At 24.2% G+C, this 18,357-nt stretch overlaps 5 protein-coding genes across 5 annotated transcripts; 2 read left to right on the forward strand and 3 right to left on the reverse strand.

Annotated features, from left to right (window-relative positions):
- Nucleotides 1-783: 783 nt before the first annotated feature.
- On the reverse strand, nucleotides 784-1,632 carry PmUG01_12051900 (conserved Plasmodium protein, unknown function; the record flags this gene model as incomplete). Its single annotated transcript, XM_029006740.1, has 1 exon — nucleotides 784-1,632. One exon carries the CDS (start codon nucleotides 1,630-1,632, stop codon nucleotides 784-786), a length of 849 nt encoding a protein of 282 aa, XP_028863199.1.
- A 3,159-nt stretch (nucleotides 1,633-4,791) lies between these two features.
- Nucleotides 4,792-6,909, forward strand: PmUG01_12052000 (ATP-dependent zinc metalloprotease FTSH, putative; the record flags this gene model as incomplete). Its single annotated transcript, XM_029006741.1, has 1 exon — nucleotides 4,792-6,909. The coding sequence occupies one exon, from the start codon at nucleotides 4,792-4,794 to the stop codon at nucleotides 6,907-6,909; it is 2,118 nt and encodes a 705-aa protein (XP_028863200.1).
- A 1,024-nt stretch (nucleotides 6,910-7,933) lies between these two features.
- PmUG01_12052100 (conserved Plasmodium protein, unknown function) lies at nucleotides 7,934-8,974 on the reverse strand (the record flags this gene model as incomplete). Its single annotated transcript, XM_029006742.1, has 6 exons — nucleotides 7,934-7,955; nucleotides 8,139-8,235; nucleotides 8,324-8,426; nucleotides 8,613-8,696; nucleotides 8,794-8,840; nucleotides 8,968-8,974. The coding sequence occupies 6 exons, from the start codon at nucleotides 8,972-8,974 to the stop codon at nucleotides 7,934-7,936; spliced, it is 360 nt and encodes a 119-aa protein (XP_028863201.1).
- Nucleotides 8,975-11,472: 2,498 nt separating this feature from the next.
- PmUG01_12052200 (ATP synthase (C/AC39) subunit, putative) lies at nucleotides 11,473-12,621 on the forward strand (the record flags this gene model as incomplete). Its single annotated transcript, XM_029006743.1, has 1 exon — nucleotides 11,473-12,621. The coding sequence occupies one exon, from the start codon at nucleotides 11,473-11,475 to the stop codon at nucleotides 12,619-12,621; it is 1,149 nt and encodes a 382-aa protein (XP_028863202.1).
- A 1,453-nt stretch (nucleotides 12,622-14,074) lies between these two features.
- Nucleotides 14,075-18,091, reverse strand: UIS2 (serine/threonine protein phosphatase UIS2, putative; the record flags this gene model as incomplete). Its single annotated transcript, XM_029006745.1, has 1 exon — nucleotides 14,075-18,091. One exon carries the CDS (start codon nucleotides 18,089-18,091, stop codon nucleotides 14,075-14,077), a length of 4,017 nt encoding a protein of 1,338 aa, XP_028863203.1.
- Nucleotides 18,092-18,357: the final 266 nt, after the last annotated feature.

An 18,357-nucleotide genomic window follows, 5' to 3' on the forward strand; every position in this document is an offset into this window, starting at 1 on the left:
AAATTACTCTTTAAATATCTAATTGTTTGTAAAAAAGGTCAATTGATAAAATGTTTTATTATATTAAAACTTTTCTTCTTTTTTTTTTTAGTTGAACACATTTGAAATTTGTAAATGCGGGAAAATTATACATATATAGTATGTATATATATGTTATATATATGCATATGTAGTACAATAAAAAAATAATAAATAAATTTAAATGGTATAAAGCATTGTGTTATATATGCAAAAAAGAAATTACTTACCAAAAACTTGCTTTCAAAAAAAAAAAAAAAAATGTATATAATAAAAATTTGTACATAATTGTTGCTTCATATATTCTCTGTAATACGAGAACCTATTTTCTTTTCATTTTAATTATTTTCCAACTTTAAAAAGTTTCAATATTTTATTTTATACAAATTGCTTATTTTATTTTTTATCTTTATTATGGTATTTAAAGAAAAAAATTAAAAATATTTGTTAGTACGTGAAAGGCCTAGTATATATTAAACTACATCTTTCAGTAAATGCAGTTAAGCGTAAAAATACTACTGACGTTTCGGAAAATGCCCTAAACTAATAAAAAGAGAGACGGACGTAAAACGTATAATCTAAGTAGATGTACATATATCCACACTAGTGCACGTAGAACTACATACCTTACCGAATTTCATCTGTTATTCGCTTGCATTTTGCATATGTGCACGAAAAAGCATTAGTGTTAGAAATGAAAAAAAAAAAAAATGGGAGAACAAAATATAAAACAAAAAATATTAACTGCTAGGTATTTTAAAAATTTCAATGAAAATGAGATGGGTACAAAACAGATTTTGGAACAGATAAAGGATCTCCATTGTTAATAAAAAATTTATGTCCTTCTTGTTTCAACTTTTCAAAGCATTCTTTTTTACATTGAATATCTAACCAACGGCATTCTTTACATCTTGTCTTCGGGTAAATAAAAAATAATTTCCCATGCCAAGTAAAATCTCTTTTCTTTCCATTCAAATGTCCATAATCATATGGCTTTGGACAAGGGGGTTTCATCGTAAAATGAACTTGTGCATGATACCATAAATATATACACGCTACAAATAATAAATATACATGAAACTTTAAAAATATCATTAATTTCCTTTCATATTCTGTTAACATAACAGTAGATAATCTCGTATATGGATCTAAATCCAAAATCCATTCCTTTCTATTATTATATCTTGTCAGAAAACCAGAAATATCCAAATATCTATAGATTTTTTGTCCAGTTGTTTCAGGTTCATTCTTATCAAAAAAAATTAAAACATTCGGGTTTTTAAAAATTGATAAATTGCTTTTCGAACATTCCTCAGATATGCTAGATGCACTTTCTTTCGTTGCTCTGTTCGACTCAACTGTTGATATTCCTGAAAAACTTTTTATTAAATTTATTTTAAATAACATTATACTATTATTCCTTTTATATGTCAATAGAGAGGAATTATCAAGGTTAATAAGATCCCTCCTTAAATAGTGATTCTCTGTTACATACGTCCTTAATAACATTTTACTCCCGTATTTTTCTTCTATATTTATACAATTATTAAACATGCCATTTCTGCCTATTTTTAAAAATGCCCCTAGCATATGCTTATCACTTTTACCAAGCATTTTAGTTTCTATTATTTTCTTGTGTAATGTGCCCCCTTTTGTGCGTTAGTTAGTCTTCTTGTCTTCTTATTTGTTCGTTTGTTTGACTGCTTGTTGGCCTTTTTGTTCTATTATTGCTGCTACTTTTTTTTCTTTACGCATTTATAATGCCATAAATTTCAGATTAAGCATGTACGCAGTCTATATCCAACTAAATTATCGTATACATATTTTTTTCATAATTTTTTTCAAACAGAAATACACTTTTATTGAAATAATTTAGTATTTTTAAGATAAAAATAAAAAAAAATAAATGTGCATACGCGAACTTTCTAAAAACAATGTATACGTATATATTTATCCAATTAAAAAGGTATACTCTGATGTCTGAAAAAATTTATCTTAGGTTTGTTGATAACTTAAATGCTCTTCTTTCGTGTATTATTTTAAACAAAAATGAAAATGTATATATTATGGTACACACACAAACATGTACAAAAAAAAATATAAATATATATACGCAATATTTTTCATCTAAAAAAAAACGTTTAACTAATGTAAAAATAAATAAGTATTATTCATAAAAATAATAACATATAATTATTCTTTTGCCTTTTTTATCTTAAAGTAACAAAAAAACAAAAAAAAAAAAAAAATACGCATACAAACGAATATACATTATATAAATATTTATGTATAAACGCTTTCCCCATATAATATATACATGTATACGTACCTATTTTATGTTTAAAATGCTCTTAAGAAATGTAACGACAATTTCAGTTATTTAAAAGCATTTCATACGCTTTAAATTACACTTGCTAAAATACAATAATTTTGTCAACTTTCTTCTTTTCCTGTTTACTGGAGTGCTATAAAATAATATCTTTCAACTTTCATATAATATTTGCACGAAAAAAAAAAAAAAAAAAATTCAGAAAATAAATGCACATTAAATCACAATTTTATATTCGTAAATAGTAGTACTGAAAAAAAAAAACAAAGCTGTACTTTTTTTAATTTGCGATGCATATTTCTTAAAAAAAAAATAGAAGCATCAATGTGTAATTCATTTGATAAAAATAAAAATTAACCTAATTTCATGGTATGGGTGTGAAAATAAATTAGATGTTTTGTGTTTTGTGTTTTATGCTTTATGTTTCTTTTACTGCTTAAATGAAGAAAATTTAAAGGGACAAGTCTATTCAGAGAATACTGTTATGCAGGTGCCATTCACAGAATGGAAAACATTGTTAAGACTAAAAAGATTCAAAATGATTAGTAAAGTTAATCCCCCGTATTACATTTTTTTTTTTTTTTTCATGTGTATTATATTTATTTTTTATTATTATGTAGTTATTATGCATTAAAGTATTTTCGTTTTACATATTTTTATGTAATGTCAGTAGAATGATAATTATGATATACTACCGTATTGAATACCTTTACTGTTAAGTTATATAAATGAATATAAAGGAATTTTGATAAGAACAGTGTATCACTTTCTTGAATATATATATATATATACATATATTATAGCACCGTATTTTCATTATTACCTGCTTAATGTTTTTACCATGTTTGTGCCGTTTTTGCAAATGAAAAATAACAAACGTTTTAACTTCAATAAAATAATTTTTTGGTAGTATAATAAAAGATAAAAGATGAAAACATTTAAAAATGAATTAACACTATAACTTTTTCAGTTGTTTATGGTAACAAATTATAAGGAGCTAATTTCCTTTTTCTTTTCACATTTCAATAGAATAAAAAAGTAACGATATAATTAGCTGCTTGTGAAAAGATCTATTTTTTTTTTTATTTCTCCGTGTGCAGTAGTATATGTACGTGTTACAGCTGGAGTAAATCATTATGGGATGAAAGAAATGATTAAATATTAAGTGGATGATAAATGGAAATTCTGGGACACATAAGCATACTTATGTACATATATACATATGTGTGTATGTTTATATATATATGTGTACATATATTGGTATAAATTTCCATTTTTCCTTTTTTTTAATTTTGTTTAGCATAAATTAACACATCCAAATGCTGAAATAAATAAAACTCGAACTCAACCAAATGCATTATTTTGAAGTTAAAACATTTCTGTATTTTGAAAAACTTTTTGAAATAAATATATAAAAACTCTAATGGAGCATTTAAAAAAATTTTAGTTAAAAAACATGGGTTAGCAGTCAAATGGTGAAAATATTTCGAATGAATAATAACTGGAAGCAAATACTTTTCCATACATACATACGTATATAAATATATACCTATATATATATATATATATATATGATGAAAATAAATTTTGATCTAATGAAACTACGCTCAAAATAAAAAAAATGCAATTCGTTTAATCTATTTTATTCAACATAGGAATTAAAGATAAAATTTTCTAAAAACAATGAGTCTAAGAATTACTGACATAAAACATTTGTTAAAAAATCTATCCTTTTTTTATTAATTTCATGTTATTCATCAGTAAGAGAAATTCACATAAGGGTAACGTAAAATAAATATTTACATATACAATATTAACCATATATATATGCATACATTTATACATGTATGAGCGTGTGTATATAACATAAGAAAATGCTTTTTTTTTTCTTTCTATGTAATTTGCTCATCAAATGTTTCGCGTTTAACTGTTTCAATGAACGAGATATAATAGGAATTACGCATGTGTATATATTGAGGGCTTTTCAAGTATTCATTTTGAATGGCAGAAATATATATGTATATATATATATATTTTTTTTTTTATTGAAATATAAAAGTTGAATTGTTATATTTCTGAAATATGACTTCACGCAGAAAAATAGTGTAACTCCGTTCATTTATAATCATTAAAAACATTATTTTATATAAAAGCATAAATTTTAACCCCATTGTAAACAAAAATAGTATCTCTATTTTAATGATAGAGGTATAAATGGTTCTTCCACGTCAAGGCTTGTATAACAACATTGTGTTAAAGAAGGTATACGAAGGGCATATATTAGTTTTTTTTATTTTTTTTCATATTAACATTCACTCATTAATTGATTCATTTATATACCATTTCATTCATTTATTCACCCATTCATTGGAATATATGTATTGATGGATACACCATATTTAACGAAAAGATAAAAAAAAAAAAAAAAAGCCAAATAAATAAAAATGTTAATCCTACGGAATCTTGTGGTATTGGATTTAAAAAGAAGTACTATGCTATACGCTAATAATTTCGAAAATATAAGATGTAAATTAAACAGCAAAAGATGGTTTACTATATTGAAGAATGAAAGATTAGATAGATTGAAAAGAGAAATTCGTTACAAGCCTAATGATAATTTCTTAATATTACAGTTTTATAAAGAAGCTAATGTACATAATCCAAATGAAGTTATAAAACATTATGAAAGCACGAATTATGTGAAAAATGAAAGTATAATAAAAGAGTATATAAAAGCATTGGTGTATACAAACAAACTGAAATATACCAATCTTGATAATATAAAACATGATAATAATGATTATAACTCTTACAGAAAAACAACGGATGAATCTAATTATATAAATGAAAGGAATAATGAACGTTCCAATGTGTATGAAACGAATAATTTAAAAGGTGATTCAAGTTATAATAATAATATATCTCAATCAGCATATAAAGAAGATTATGCAGATAAAAAAAAAGGAGGTATATATGCGGATATTTTTAATTTGCAAATAGATCCAAAGAAGCCTTTAAAAGTATCTGTAATTGATGGAAATAAAAAAGGATTATGGAATTTACTAAAATCAACAGTTGGGTTCTTAATTTTAGTAGCAGCAGCAAGCGTTTATTTAGAAGGAGTATCACAAAATGTACAGAAGGGTATAGGAGTAGTAAATAAGAAAATAATTCCAGTAGAAAATGTGAAGGTAACCTTTGCAGATGTAAAAGGTTGTGATGAAGTAAAACAAGAGCTTGAAGAAATTATTGATTATTTAAAAAATTCAGATAAATTTACAAAAATAGGTGCAAAATTACCTAAAGGAATACTATTATCAGGAGAACCAGGCACAGGAAAAACATTAATTGCTAGAGCCATAGCAGGTGAAGCTAATGTGCCTTTTCTTCAAGCATCGGGTTCAGAATTTGAAGAAATGTTCGTTGGTGTAGGTGCAAGAAGAATAAGAGAACTATTTCAATCTGCTAAAAAACATGCTCCATGTATTGTCTTCATTGATGAAATTGATGCAGTAGGATCAAAAAGAAGTAATAGAGATAATAGTGCAGTCAGAATGACACTAAATCAATTATTAGTAGAATTGGATGGCTTTGAACAAAATGAAGGTATTGTTGTAATATGTGCTACTAATTTTCCACAAAGTTTAGATAAGGCATTAGTTAGACCAGGAAGATTAGATAAGACTATTGTAGTGCCATTACCTGATATAAAAGGAAGATATGAAATTTTAAAAATGTATAGTAGTAAAATAGTTTTATCAAAAGATGTAGATTTACATGTTTTATCTAGAAGAACAGTTGGTATGACTGGTGCAGATTTAAATAATATTCTCAACATAGCAGCTATAAAATGTTCTGTTGAAGGAAAAAAAGCAGTAGATATGAATTCCATTGAACAAGCTTTTGATAGAGTTGTTGTAGGGTTACAGAGGAAATCTCCTTTAAATGATGAAGAAAAAAATATTACTGCATATCATGAAGGTGGTCATACTTTAGTTAATTTTTATACCAAAGGTTCCGATCCAGTTCATAAGGCAACTATTATGCCAAGAGGAATGTCCTTAGGTGTTACATGGAAAATACCAATTGGTGATAAATACAGCCAAAAAATCAAAGATGTTCAAAGTGAAATAGATGTATTAATGGGTGGTTTAGTATCTGAAGAAATTGTATTTGGAAAGAATAATGTGACTACAGGTTGTTCGAGCGATTTGCAAAGGGCTACACATATAGCTCAATCACTTGTTATGAATTATGGAGTAGGTATAAATGAAGAAAACATATCCATGTTTCTACAAGATAAAAAAAATATCAGCGAAGAAATGAAAATAAAAATTGATAAATCCATTCAAAAAATATTATTAGACTCTTATAATAGGGCAAAGAAAGTCTTAAATCAGCACATTGATGAATTACATAGAGTTGCATCAGCTTTAATTGAATACGAAACTTTAACAAGCGATGAAATTAAATTAGCTATGCAAGGAAAATGTGATCAAATAAGGAAAAACAGAGAACTGAAACAGAAAGAGTTTAATTTGAAGGACAACAGTATTTCTTAACCCATTAGCAGGCATGTGCTCATATATATATGCATGTATGCATATGTAAATGTGTTTCCTCGAAAACATTCAGGAATTTCTTTTTTTTTATGTTACTATTTTGTGTTACCTTGTCTTATTCGCAATTACATTTAAGCCCTTATTTTATCTGTGTTCTTTTTTATCACATATTTATTAACCCCTATTTTGTATACGTATATTTTTTAACATTGTGTTTTATTGTTAAATTATTGCGTACCTGTTTTTCCTATTTGTGCATTTATATGTGTATGTATATATATATATATATATATATATATGTACATAGGCGTTAATAAATGGACACGTACAGATGCATACGTGTAAAAAACTAACCATGTGCATATATACTCACGCTACAATGAATTATGTATATTTCACCTAATACTCTTGTTTGTTCTCTTACTCTTAACTGTTTACAATTATTCTGTTCACATTAGCTTTCTCTTTCATAATTTTGGTACCAATTTTATTTTTTCATTATGTAATTTATCATTTATTTATGATCTCATACTCTTTTTTTTTTTAAATAATATCACAAAAGCATTATAGGTTAACATAAATTTTTGTTAATTAAAAAAAAATAAACGAAAAAAGAAAAAAGAAAAGAAAAACAAAATAAAACAAAAACGAACAAATAAGTTTTCCATAACAAAAACATGGGTCCTAAGTAGTAGTCTTTTTTCCTTTTTTGTTGTTTATTGCAGTATCTAATTTTATTACTTATTAGACGTGTCCTATGTTGCCTTTTTTTTCTTTTTCTTTTTAATATATATATAAAAAAGTATACAAAAATTACAAGAAAAAAAAAGTATAAAATAAGCATAAAGTAGATACAAGACATAAACATAAATTCATTATTTAATAGTTTGGGTATTACTATTTAATAATAAACCAAACAACTGAGGTCTTTTTTTGAAAATAGTTAAAGAATTACTTTCGCTGTGAACTAAATATTCATTTTGTTCTTTCATAAAATTTATTATCTCCTTAAAACTCTCTGATTTTATATATTCATAATTTTTTCTCTTGAAGGAAGTAAGGACAAGGCCAAAAAAAAAAAAAAAAAAAAAGACGAAGCATATGTCAAAAACGTCAATTCGCATAAGCTGTATTAATATGAAAATTCATAAAATGGAAATCTTATTTTAATGCATAATTATATGTTGTTACATAATCTACGTTTATATATAATTAATATTTTTTCTAACGCATAAGATTTGAATATTTCGAAGTCAACGTCGTTTGCTATTTTTATGTTTTCCATGTACTCTCTTTGTTTATTATTTAACACGAATTGATTTAATCCTTAAGAAGAAAAAGTAAAATATATTATAATAATGAGGGAATAAAAATAAAGCAAAAGTGAAATTATGTAAAATAAAATATTTCAAACCTAAAATACATTTATCCTTTGTTATATATTTGTTGTTTTCTAAATTTAAGAAATTATACATAGCTATTATGTCTTCCTCATCAAATACTCTTTTTATTTCTTTCTACAACATTTTAAAGGGGCAAATATAAATATATAAATATATAAATATCTATCTATATATAAATATATATGTTATTACAAAACGTGTAATACTGATAACTCAAAAAAGTGAAGCCCTAATCTCTGATAGCACATGTATATATTTTTTGTTTTTATCCTTTGCCGTTATTTTCAAAATTCTTTTTACTTCTTTTTCTAATTTTTTAAGTTCTTCAATTATAGACTCCACAATATTTTTTGGTTTTCTGTAATAAACATAACCTAATAAACCCTTCATAACGCGAATATTTTTTATTTGGAATAATTAAAAAAGAAGTGCATATACCATTATTTATTATTTATGTATTATTTTTTTTTTTTTTTGTTACCTCAAGTATCTCAATTATTTTTTTGCCTCTAATATATTCAAGATCTTCTAAAAATTATAAAATCACAAAGAAAAAAGAATATTAAAATACAATTTTTTTTCTTTTTTTAAAAAAAACTATACGCGAAAGTTAGCTAGTAAATTACACTTCTTGCATACTTTCATTTTATAGTACCACTCATTATCTCTATTTTTATTTAGAAAAAAAGACTTCAAATTGATAAAATGATAAAATATTTAACTATTCACATATATTAGAATTGACATTTAATGAAGTAATTTTCCTCTTTGTCAATGTAACTGGAACATTTCCATATAAATAAAAAAAAAAAATTCCTTTACACTAAAAAGTAAAAACTATGTAATAAACTTCATATTTTTTTAGAATATCAAATAATATTAAAACTTGAATCGAATTTTTTTTTTCTTTTTATAAAAATATTTATATTTGCTAAGATAATTTTTTTTGTCTTATACAGATTTTTCTTATCATATTTAACAGTGCATTCGAGTGTCTACTATAAAAGGAAATGTATTTAAAAAAGATATGGAACGTAAAAAAAAAAAAAAAGAAAAAAGAAAAATTCCCTATATTGTTAAAAAGGAAAAATAAAAAGAATGGTAATCCAAAGAAATTTAATTGTTCCTACTCCTACCTATACTAATATAATATTTCTATTTTATTTTTCTTTAAATGGGAAAAACACTCTGACATCCTTTTATTACTTTAAAAATGCACATAAACCTATACAAAATTAAACTAAAATGCATCTTTTGAATTTTTTTGAATTTTTTAAAAATTGTAAAAAATTGAATATGGGAAAGCTCTTACATAAAAAATAAATAAAATAAAATAAAATAAGTCCATATGAATAACTAATAAAAAGTTAATATAAAAAAGGGTTCAGTATACTTTTCCGTCATTATTTTACGTATATGACCAACGGTCTTACAGATATATATATAATTATATGTAATATTATTCTTGTTTACATTTGCCTATAACGTCATATTCACTTGTTTATATATTTTCATGTGTTACAGCGTTTTTAATACATTTTTATATTTTCTTTTTTAGTTTAATTATGAATTAATCTTTAAAGTGGTTTGTATATGACTAGGGAATAATATCACATAAAATAAACCTGGTATTTGAAAAAATATTTAAAATAAAGAAATGCAGTCATACATTCTTTAAAATATGCAATAACCATTTTTCATTTCCCTCAAAGGAGGTTATTCTTCCATGTTACTTCATTTTTTTTTTATATATTTTTTTTTTTGTAACAGCGTATAATTCAATAAGCTAAAATTAATTTCAATAAGGAAAAAATGCAAAACGAGACATAAAAATAGTATTTTAAGAAAATATTTTATTCTTATGAGTATCTTAAAAATTAAATTTATACATACATTATACATTACAACACCTCATTATTTATTTTTTATATAATAATTTTACGGCATTTATAGTTCTTTATTTACCTATTCGCCTATGTATGTATGTATATAAATAATATATATAAAAATATTTGTTAAAAAAAAAAAAAAAGTGTCATGGGGTTGTATGTTTTATGCTCTTTATTATTTAAATGCTCACGTAAAAAAAAAAAAATAACTTAAACCCTTTTTAATTATATGTAATTGTAAATATTATCTCATAAAAAAAATAGTTCTTTAAACATAAATTTAACGGAAACATTGGATAACAATTGTAATCAATAAGAATTAAAATGTTATAAAATATATAATTTTGTACGCATAGTTTAATTTGTAAATTTTATTTTATATATTTATAATCTTATATGTGTTTTAATAGAAGTATAATTAATTACTGTTTGCATAAAAATCATAATGTAAAAAAGTACTATTAATATAATGTATATATAATATTTATAAATACATAAGTATTAAAATACTTATATACAATATTACATTTATATAAATAATGAATGATTTAATATAGTTCATATTAAAACGAAAAGTTCGCTATAAATATTGAAAATTTTGATTTATTTTCATCACTTTCAATTTTAAGGATTATTCAAATATTTCTTTTTCAATTTTCTCAAATTTTAAAAAGAGATTATAGGAAATTTACATAAATTTTCGCACACACACAAGAAAAAAAAAGAAAAAAAAAAATAGCTTTTAAGATTTTATGAAGCCAATAACTATTAGTTAGCTCTTTTTATATGTTAAAATCTATTTTACTATATTTTTAAGAATTTTGCTGAAAAGGATAAAAAATAATAGTATTATCCTCGGATCTTTTTTATAGAAGTACGGAAATTTTTATGTATATTTAAAAGATAATTGCAAAATTAGCATTTATAAAGAGATATATTATATTGCATATAAATATCAAATTTAAATGAAATAAGAAAATAGCTTTTATAATTTGTATATTTGTTAACTTGTATATACCATCGCGTGCAAATATATATATATATATTATTATTAATTTATTTTTTTTTTTTTTTTTGTTACGTGTATATATATATATATTTATATGCGCGCATAAATATTGTTGGTTATACTTTTCCAAAAAAAGTTGAATTATACGCGCTATTTTATTTTATAAAAGATAATTAGCTGAATATATTTGGGTGTTATATACTTTGTATATAGCCTTATTTTTATTTTTTATTTTTTTTTATATTAAAGGACTATTTTAAGGATGGAATTATGTTTATATAACTCCAAAAATGGCTATTTGGAAGCTTTGCTGAGAGGATTTCGTAGTAGTTTTTTAACTCCAGAAGAATATAGGAAATTAAGGGAAGTTGATACACTTGAAGATTTAAAATCTGTTTTAGAGGATACAGATTATGGTTCTTTTATGATGGATGAACCATCTCCAGTAGCAGTCACAACTATTGCACAAAAATGTAAAGAAAAAATGGCGCATGAATTCAATTATATAAGAGCTCAAGCAGAAGAACCATTAAGAACCTTCTTGGATTATATTGCAAAAGAAAAAATGATTGATAATGTCATAAGTTTAATACAAGGAACGTTAAATAAGAAGTCAGCGGACGAATTGTTATCTCGAGTTGATCCTTTAGGATATTTTCCGCAAATGAAAGCTATAACTGCTATGGATGTACAAAATTCTCATGATGATGTTTTAAAAGTTTTATTAATTGAAACACCAATAGGTACGTATTTTGATAAATATATATCATCTCATTCATCAAATGAAAAAAATAATGTAACAACTATACTCAATGATATGGATATTGAAATTTTAAGAAATACATTAAAAAAAGCATGGTTAGAGGATTTTTACGATTTTATAAGAAAATTAGGAGGAAAAACAGAAGAAGTTATGGGACACATATTAAAAAGTGTTGCAGATTTTCGTGTTTTAACCGTTACTTTGAATACCATTAATTCTAGTTTAAGTCTTGAATTACAAAAAGATAGAAATGATATGTTTCCATGTTTTGGTTATTTATATCCAGAAGGTACAGACAGAATTAGGAAATGTTGGAACAATGAAACGGTTCAGGCAGCTTTAGAAAACTACCCCGCGTATTATAATTTATATGAAGAATGTAAGCAGTTCTATATCAAAAATGAAAATATAAATGAAAGTAAAATGTTTGATCATAAGATAAAATCATTAGAAGACTTGTTGTATGTAAAACTCGTGAAATTATGTGAAACTGCTTTTGAGCAACATTGTCATTTTGGTATTTTTTATGCTTGGGTAAAATTAAAAGAACAAGAAATTAGAAATATTGTTTGGATTTCTGATATGATTTTAATGAATAGGAAAGACTGTATTGATAGCATTATTCCAATATTCGAACCACAAATATAGTATTCTTAAATTGCAGAAGGTGTGTAAGTAGCTGTTACTTCCACACTCTGAAAAAGGAGCAGCGTAGAAAGATAAATCTGTGAAATAGTACCTAAGTGTGAATATATATATATATATATATATATATATATTCGTCTATGTAAGTATTTATATAGGCATATATATATATATAAGTATTTAATTATATATGTGTGTATTATGTATGTGTATACGTTTCCCCCTAAAAGATTACCAAATTTTTTTCATTACATTTTGTTCGTTAATTTTTTTTTAAGTCTTAATCAAAAAGTTAATTATTCTAAATACGATTGCATAATTTTTATTTCCCCATATATGTTACTTTTGAAGACATCTTATTTTTTTGTTATTTTTTCAACGTATTTATTTATATTTTAATATACCCCATGACATTTTATTATACATATGCTGATATATATATATGCGTAAATGTTATATGTGTATATTAAATCACCACATTTTGTAATTTCGAATAAAGCCCAATTTTTTTTATGTTTTCATTTTGTGATTTGTATGAATAAAAATTAATTTTAAAAATAAAAAAAAAAAAAAAAAAAAAGCAAAACGCATCAAGTACTGTAAAATTTGTAAACATTTTTAAAAAACATGGTATTTCGCACAAAACCTAAGTTCACGTGTTTACATGTATATACAATAATCCTATTCCTTTTTCTCGTTTAAAGAGCTACATATTTGTAGAAAATTTTTACCATTGCGTTTTCCAATGTGGAGAACAGTATTCCTTTTAAAATAAGAAAATTACATTAATATTAAAAATGAAACAAGAAAGTGCTCGGAAATCGGTTGTCCATTTTTTTATTTTATACAGATATATATATATATGTTCTTAAATAGATGATGGCTTAGTCCTTTATGTGTTTTGGAGTTTTAAACATAATTTATAAATATTTATAAGTTTTTCTAAATTATACTAAAAACAGTTCACACTCTTTTTACATATTTGCATATATTGAATCACTTATATTAAAAGTATCAAATTCAAAAAAACATGTAAAATATGAATCACCAAAAAATATAACAGCAAATATAGTATATAATAAACATGGTAAAATTAGCAAATGGAGAAAATACCATATTCATAATAAAAAAAATAATTCAAATGAAAAAGTAATACGCATTTATTATATTCAAAATATATAAAGTATGCCTTTAAAAGCAATTATAAAAAAATATATATATATATATATAATAATGCAAATTATATATAAAAAGGATTAAGCAGTTTTTTTTTTTTTACCTATAGAAAATTCAAAAGTATGGGATACGGGAATTATTAATTTTTCAAATTGTATTCACATTTTTTATAATTGATGGTAAACTTTAAAAAAAAAAAAAAAAAATTTGCTAATTCAATTTAATATAAATATTAAATTATAAATGTTAAAACATAAAAAAAATAGAATTTCGAAAAATGTCATGTAGAAATTCTATCAAGCCCAAATTTTAATTTCATTATTTCATCATATAATTTATTTATTAATTTAAAAAATGGTAGTCTTAATCCTACACCTCCAAGGTTACTAATTATTCTTTTAATATCTGGAGCTAGTTCAATACACAATTGAAAAAACGTTTTGTGATTATCTATCGTATATATATAATTTGCTGAAGAAATCGTTTTTATTTGTTCTTTTTTTGATTCTAAGTTCAATGCATATTTTGATTCATCATAACTTTTTAGAGAACATAACATTAATAAAACGTAGTTTGGTTCTGTCAGTTTACTTTCCCTAATTACTAAATATTTGTTATTTTTATGAACATCTTTTTCTAATGGAATTTCACTCATTGCTTTATTATTTTGCCCTTTATTTTCTTCGTCACTTTGTTCGAAATCTTGTTTTGGGTTATTCTCGTTTTGCTCTTCTTTTTCTTCCTGAGCATCTGCACTTTCTTTCTCTTCCTCCATGAGTGCCAACTCTTCTAATTGATCTGGGCTTAATTTTTTCTTATTTACATACATCCTAATTCTATTCACATAATCCTCTAGAGACACATTTTTTCCAATTTTTTCTTGTAACATGTCCTTTTCTTTTTTTGTCATATAATCGATTTTATCCAGAAATTGTTCTGGACTATATCCTAATGTTTCTATTAATTCTAATGTTTTCTTTTCATTTTCGACCTGTGCTCTTCTTTCTTTAGTTATTTCTGGATCTTCATTTTCATCCCCTTCCTTACCCAAATGTTCATTCATTTGGTTATTTTCTTCTTTTACAGCTTTTTCTATAGCTACAACGATATTATTAACAAGTTCTTTGTTAAAAAATATTCTATATTTTTCTGCCAATTCACGCATTACTTTTAACTTAACTATGGTTATTTTATCTAGAAATTTTGAAACGTCAAAAATAAGATTATTTAGGAAGAGTAATTCTTTGAAGGCATCTTGTTCTTCCTTTGTTTTTAATGTTTTCATGATTGAATTAAGTTTATTTGTATTTTCATTAAATTCCTCAATTTTAAATTTTATTAAATCCGGATTTTGAGCTCTAAACTCCTCTAATTTTTTTTCTAATTCTTTAATTCTATCCGCTGCATAACCATCTAAATCATAAAATTTCTTTCTTTCATGTTTTTTGTTTTTTATAATAATTTTATCACTAAGAGGTTTTCCATTTCTACTATTAATAAACTGCGTTATAAATTCATCCTTCGTTAATTTGTGAATACTAAATCCTATGTCCCTTTTATTTGACCATTTAGAATACCTATTCACATTACATCCCTTTGGTTTTAGTCCTCTGTGAATTGTCTTTAAAACATAACAAGTAACAGGATATAATGTTCCAATTACCTTACCAAAATATCCTCTACCCATATTACAGTTATCAAACAATACTCTGGATGAAGAACCATTAACAAATAAATCTATATTTCCAAATTTAATATGCTCCATTAAATGATCATGTGCACTGAAATATGCATCTACATTATAATTGAAAAGGAAATCCCTTAAAATGTCATGAAATGAATGTTCCTCATATGAATAATTATCAGCTCTTCTTCCGCTAGAAATTAATGGATGATGCCCGAATACAAAAATCCAATCACTGTTTTGTGCACTTTCATATAATGTTTTACTTAACCAATTAAATTGCTCACGGAATGATCGATAATTTCTTATAATTGGGAATCCGACCATTAGGGACCATGTATCAATAAATATAAAAGATGCCCTAAATTTTTCTTGATCAATAATTTCATTATCCATACCTCTTTTACTATAACTAAAATCATAATTAACACAATAATAGTTATTAGGCATAAAATATCCTGGTATTCTCTTTGAATAATGTTCTTGTATTTGTTCACTAGGAAAATTAAAATAATCTTTTTCACCTAATATTGAATAAAAAGGAATGGATTCAGTATAATCCTCCTCTTGTTCTTTCTCATCATCATCAAATTGATATAATTCTTTACGATTATTGTCATAATAACTTAGATCATCATCAGCATTGGAATTTTCTGAATCCTTTTTATTTTTTTTTGTTTTTCCATACAAACGAACATCCTTTATTTCTTTTATCTTTTCATTGTAAAAATCATCTATATTTTGTTTAGTAATTGGATTTTTTCCTAACATCGTGTTAATTTCCTTTTCACTCCTTTTTTTAAAAACAAAGAATTCCTTCATTAAATTATACCATTGAAAATTTTCAATATAATTTATTGCACCTTCATTTGGTACATTATCCCCTAAATTTATAACAAAGTCAGCATTATTTTCTAAATGCCATTTTTTCATAGTATCAACCGTACTTTTCAATTCATTATATCCCATAAAATTTAACATATTCTGAACATCAAATTCTTTCGCATCCTCAAATCCTTGACCAATATCCCCTAACATCATAAAATTCATACTATTTGTACCAGTTCTTTCAATGTTAAAAGTGAAATTTCTATTTTGGATCCATACAGATTTTAATTTACAGTATGCAGTTAAACAATTTGGTGGAGTAAACATCTCATCTTCATTCATTTTATATTCTCCATATATTATCCTTTTTTGTTTCTTTTCTACCTTTTCGATTAGACCAAATTCATTTTTTTTTTTTTTATTAAGTCCAAAATATTCTTTAACTAATTTAATTTGTAGATATAATTCATCAAAAATATCATACGAAAAAAATATTCCTATAATATTGGTATATCTAACAAGATGGTCAAATGTAGTTATACCTAATTTTCTTAAACCATCGTGTAATTTTGCAACAACTTTATTATCTTTGTTTGATGTTATGGCATTTATTAGTGAGATTACATTAAATGAGACTCCACTTAAGAAAAATTCCTTTTTCATTTTATAGCTTGTTCCTGGTAGTAAATTTCTAACCGCATTATCATTACCTGTACCAACATTTTCATTTTCAGAAGCATGACAAATTTGTTTGTCATAAAATTCCTCAAATCCATCTTCACTTGAATTATCAGGCAATATATTATCCTTTGATGAGCTCGAACCTTCTTTTTTTTTTTTGTTCTTATCTTCAAAGTGTAAAAGTTTCATCTGTTCTTCTGACTCCTGGTCTGTTTCTTCCACCTCATTATCTTCTGCATGCATGCTTATGTAAGTAGGAGAAGCAGATTTTTCTTGATTATTTGGATTCTGTGCATTTGAACTATTTTCATCATTTCTTGATGGAGGAAATACCAAATTACGGCATTTAAAATTATGGTCCTCTTCTATTTTATGTAAATAGGTTTTACCTTTATTATGATAAAGTTTTTTTGGTACATAATATTTTCTTTTATTATTAATGCTATAAAAACGGTAACCATCATTTTTCCAATTTTGCAAAAAAATATCATATATTGTTTTTTTTTTGTTCAAAATTTTTTCTTTTTCTTTATCCTTATAATCCACCTCATAGTACATATTTTTTACTTCAAGAATGTAATTATCTCTTTCATCTAAAAATTCTCTAAAAAATTCGTTTTCAATGGAATTCATTAATTTGTTTCTATCTTGAAAACTGTTTACAATATGATCAAAATTACTTAAAGTGTCTCTATAATGAACAAACAGTAAGGATAATATATCAATTAATTTTACACGAACTACTATTTTTTCATCTGTACTATATTGAGAACCTAAAAAAACTAGGAACTCGTTTAAAATATGTTTATACGTTTTTCTGCTTTTAAGGATAGTAAAATTTACATTATCCATATATTTATATTTCACTTTATCAAATTCATTTGATCCTTTATTTTCCAAATATTCTTTATATTCTTTCTCATCATCTATATCTGTTTCCTTATTTGCACTTTTTTCTCCATATTTAACCAAGAGAATTCTCTTTAATAAACCCTTTATATTAGTATTCAATAGATAGTTGTCGTAACTAATAAGGTCCTTCCTCGTAACGTACTTTAGTAAGATTAGAGGAAGAAAGATTAGAATAAATTTTGTTATATTCATTAGAATTCCATTTAATTAAAAAAACAAACGAATTAATCAAATAGTAAATTAATAAAACAAAATAATAATTAAATACAGCAAAATAATAATTTTATTATATAAAAAATGAAAGGTAAAATGTATGTTTATGCAAAAATTTATGAACAGCAAAAGTTTGTTATATTTATATAAATTATAACATCACCAACCAAATTATAAACATATCTTTTTTACGTAAAATAAATATTCTCAAACCTCCAAAATCATTGTAATTAACTTTTAAATAT

The sequence above is a fragment of the Plasmodium malariae genome (assembly GCF_900090045.1).
Source record: "Plasmodium malariae genome assembly, chromosome: 12".
Taxonomy (NCBI): Eukaryota; Apicomplexa; class Aconoidasida; order Haemosporida; family Plasmodiidae; genus Plasmodium; species Plasmodium malariae.